The 3,569-nt window shown below is 49.5% G+C and overlaps 1 protein-coding gene across 1 annotated transcript; it reads right to left on the minus strand.

Moving 5' to 3' along the window:
* Positions 1-315: 315 nt before the first annotated feature.
* On the minus strand, positions 316-1,914 carry LOC121135523 (nucleolar and coiled-body phosphoprotein 1-like; the record flags this gene model as incomplete). The annotated part of the gene is made up of 4 exons (XM_040734462.1): positions 316-697; positions 892-984; positions 1,324-1,430; positions 1,644-1,914. Coding segments are annotated over 4 exons (630 nt in total), but the record flags the coding sequence as incomplete, so codon positions are not given.
* Between the last annotated feature and the right edge of the window lie 1,655 nt (positions 1,915-3,569).

Below are 3,569 nucleotides of genomic sequence, written 5' to 3' on the forward strand. Positions count from 1 at the left end.
CGCCTGCCTCTGCTGTGCTGGGATTAAAGGCGTGAGCCATCACCGCCCAGCTAATGCCTGTCAATTTTATAGGCTGTTATATCCCAAGAGCAGCACTTTTATCCCCCAAAAGTTGGTAGATCATGCTGGTTTCTGAAAGCTTTGGATGAACACAGAGCACACTTACAAGACAAATTCCACAACCAATAACCCCACCATGGTCGGGCGAAAGTGGGGTAGAATGTGGATGTGCACTCACACGACAAGAGTTCTCCAACTCTGACCACGTGACATTCTGACATTCTGTGGAACTCATGTCTGAAAATCATAACAATCTATACGAAATCATTTAATATAAAACATACAAACTTCTCCATATGCAGACCCACAGAACAGGAAGGCAATGATGACAAGCAAACCCGTACAAAAGGAGGAACATGGAAGGACTGGAGACTGATGAGTCTCAGGACCCTCTCCTGACGGCACTGAGTCTCTGGGTCCATTGGCGGTGACGGGCCAGCCCTCCATCACCACCGTCCTCTGCTAAGATGACCACAGGTCACTCGCTGTCGAACTTGACGGAATTGACCTGCACAGAGATGGAGCCGCCCCGGTAGCTGCCCCTCTTCTTCTTCGTTTTTTCATGGCGGAAGGACTTGCCTTTGGTGAACTTCAGAACCTGATTGGCTCGCTCACCCCAGTCTCCAGCTGCACCTCGCTGGTAAATAATAAAGTTAGTGCACAGAAGACATTAACAAGCCGGGCAGTGGTGCCCCACGCCTTTAATTCCAGCACTTGGGGGGCAGAGGGATCTCAGTGAGTTCTAGGACAGGCTCCAAAGCTACACAGGGAAACCCTGGCTCAAAAAACAACAACAAAAAAAGTAAAAAGAAGACAATACTAAAGCCTCACCTTGGCATCAAAGGAATTGTCTGCTACTCGTGAATCCACCTCAATCTCCTCCTCCCTGACCCTTCGGAATGGGGAAGATGCCCTTTTATCTGCCTAGAGAATGAAGCAGGAGATGAGATTTATTTATTTTATATCTTTTATATTTATTTATTCATTCATTTATTTATTTATTTTGGCTTTTCGAGACAGGGTTTCTCTGTATTGTTTTAGAGGCTGCCCTGGAACTACTCTGTAGACCAGGCTGGCCCGAAATCACAGAGATCCACCTGCCTTTGCCTCCCGAATGCTGGGATTAAAGGCATGCGCCACCAACGCCCAGCTGGTGATTTAACAGCTCTCCTCACAGGCTGTGGTATCAGCCAGATTGTCAAGGTGGCCCCAGGGCATTCTGGTTTAACGGCTGGGTTCTGAGAATACTATGGAACAACGTACTTTCTTCCTTTTGGGAAAAGTGTTGGGAGTCTGAAGCTTAACTTTCTTAGCTTGAGGCGTCTCTGCTTCCTCTGCTGTGTCATTCTGCTTTTGTTTCTTTCCTGAACCTACAAAACAAAAAGGCAGACTCAGAAGTCACGTGTGATGGAAATCTGCCATGCAGTCAGGAGCAGGCGTCTCCCCTGCCTGGCTCCCTCCCTGAGTACATTCCAGGGATGGAGGACAGACCCAGGGGTGGCTCTACACATACAGACCTGGCTTGGAAACTGCCCTTTTCGTCTCTTCCTCCTCCTCCTCCTCCTCTCCCTCACTTTGCTTGCCTGCTTGTCCGTTCTGAGGCGCGGGAGTGCCGTTGGCCTTGCTGGCCTGGGGTCCAGCACTGCCCTTGCCCTTGGGCTTCTCCTCCACGGCACTGGAACTTTCAGAGGAGCTGCTGCTCTCAGCTGCTGCCTTCTTCCCAGAGGCTGCTTTGGAAGGGGCTTTGCCTCCCACTGCCTTTGTCTTAGCTGGGGGCTTAGGTGTCTTCTCCTCTTCGTCACTGCTGGAACTGTCTGAGTCGGAGCTGCTGTCTGCCACAGCCTGAGGCGCCTTTTAGGCAGGCAGGGATCCCAGCACTCAGGAAGCAGAGGCAGGTGGATATCTGTGAGTTCAAGGCCAGCCTGGTCTACAGAGCAAGTTCGAGGATAGCCTCCAAAACAATACAGAGAAACCCTGTCCGGAAAATCAAAACAAAAAGAATGACAATCGAAAAGTTACTGTCCCCGCCACCCTAGTTTAGAAAATCCAACACCTCTCTGGGCTCAAGCCCTGGCCACAGTGACTGGGTTAAATGAACCAAGAAAGCTGAGATCTTCAGTAAACACTAGAGCACTGCGGGGCCTCCCTCAGAAACAGGTGAAGAAAATTGAGATCAGCCAGCACACTAAACACACGGGCTCCTTCTGGGGCAAGACCAAGATGAAGAGATGGGCATCGGACACCATGGCGCCCGCCTGAGAACAGTGCGTGGTGGCACCGGGACCGCAACACCACTTCTGCTGTCTCTGTCACATCTGCCCCAGAGAACTGCAGGAACGGAAAGACCAGCAGAAGCTCAGTTTGTAGACGGCCCTAGGCTGCAACAAACGTGTCAATGTGAAAATACGGAAATGAAGTCTAAGCCACCTTTTCTCCTGTCGTGTCCCTCTGGAAGGGCCATCCTGCTCTCTCTCAGGGAGCATGCAGAGTGACGGCCACACCAGCCTCAGGCTGCAGTAGGTCATAACAGCGCACATAGGGAACTCCAGAGCCAGTCACGGTGACTGAGACAAACAGGGCTGGAGAACACTGTCAAAGTCAGGGATGAGAGCTGAACTCACTCAGAACTCTGAGACTGTCCCAGACTTTCTTTGAACTCCCAGAGATTCACCAGCCGCTGCCTCCCAAGTGTTGGGATTAAAAGGTGGGCACTGCCACTGCCCAGTGAGATCTCTTTGCCCTGAGAATTCATCCCAGAGTCTTATAGCCTAAACATTCTCAACTCCTACTGAAAATCTCTTGAACCATGCTAACAACATTTCCACCTGTTGCCCAAACACCTTTTGCCTGGAGCTCAGAACAAGAATTTCTGATCAAATCCCTCCATTGTTGAAGGTTGTTGCTTGTTTTTGAGGCAGTATCCCAGGCTGGCCTCAGACTCTGTAGCTGAGCAGGGAAGACCTCAAGCTTCTGTTCCTCCTGCCTCTACTCCTGAGTGCTGGGACCTTAGGTGTGTACTGCTTCACCTAGTTTTACCTGGTACCGGAGAACAAGTCCAGAGCTCCGTGCATACCCAGCAAGTATTAGACCAGCTGAACTACATCTCCAGCCCCAGGGTTGTTTAAAGGCTGAATTGTCAGTTCCTGATGATAAAGACCAATATTTCTGTGTCCCTTCAACTTATTGTCCCTTCCTTTAATGCTCATAACTTCTTCCTTTTTTTTTTCTTTTGGTTTTTCAAGACAGGGTTTCTCTGTATGGTTTGGAGGCTGTCCTGGAACTCGCTCTGTAGACCAGGCCTCGAACTCACAGAGATCTGCCTCCCGAGTGCTGAGATTAAAGGTGCTCATAACTTCTTTAATATGGGACACAAAAGCAAACCCAGTATTTCCCTAAAAGTTTAATCAGATTGTCTTATAAAGGGGGAGGAATCCTGTTTATATCTCTTAGCTTTCCAAACAACAAATCAAAAACCACCGGTTGAGACAGACAGGATAATCACTGTGATG

The sequence above is a fragment of the Mesocricetus auratus genome, unplaced genomic scaffold (assembly GCF_017639785.1).
Source record: "Mesocricetus auratus isolate SY011 unplaced genomic scaffold, BCM_Maur_2.0 Super-Scaffold_4256, whole genome shotgun sequence".
Classification (NCBI taxonomy): Eukaryota; Metazoa; Chordata; class Mammalia; order Rodentia; family Cricetidae; genus Mesocricetus; species Mesocricetus auratus.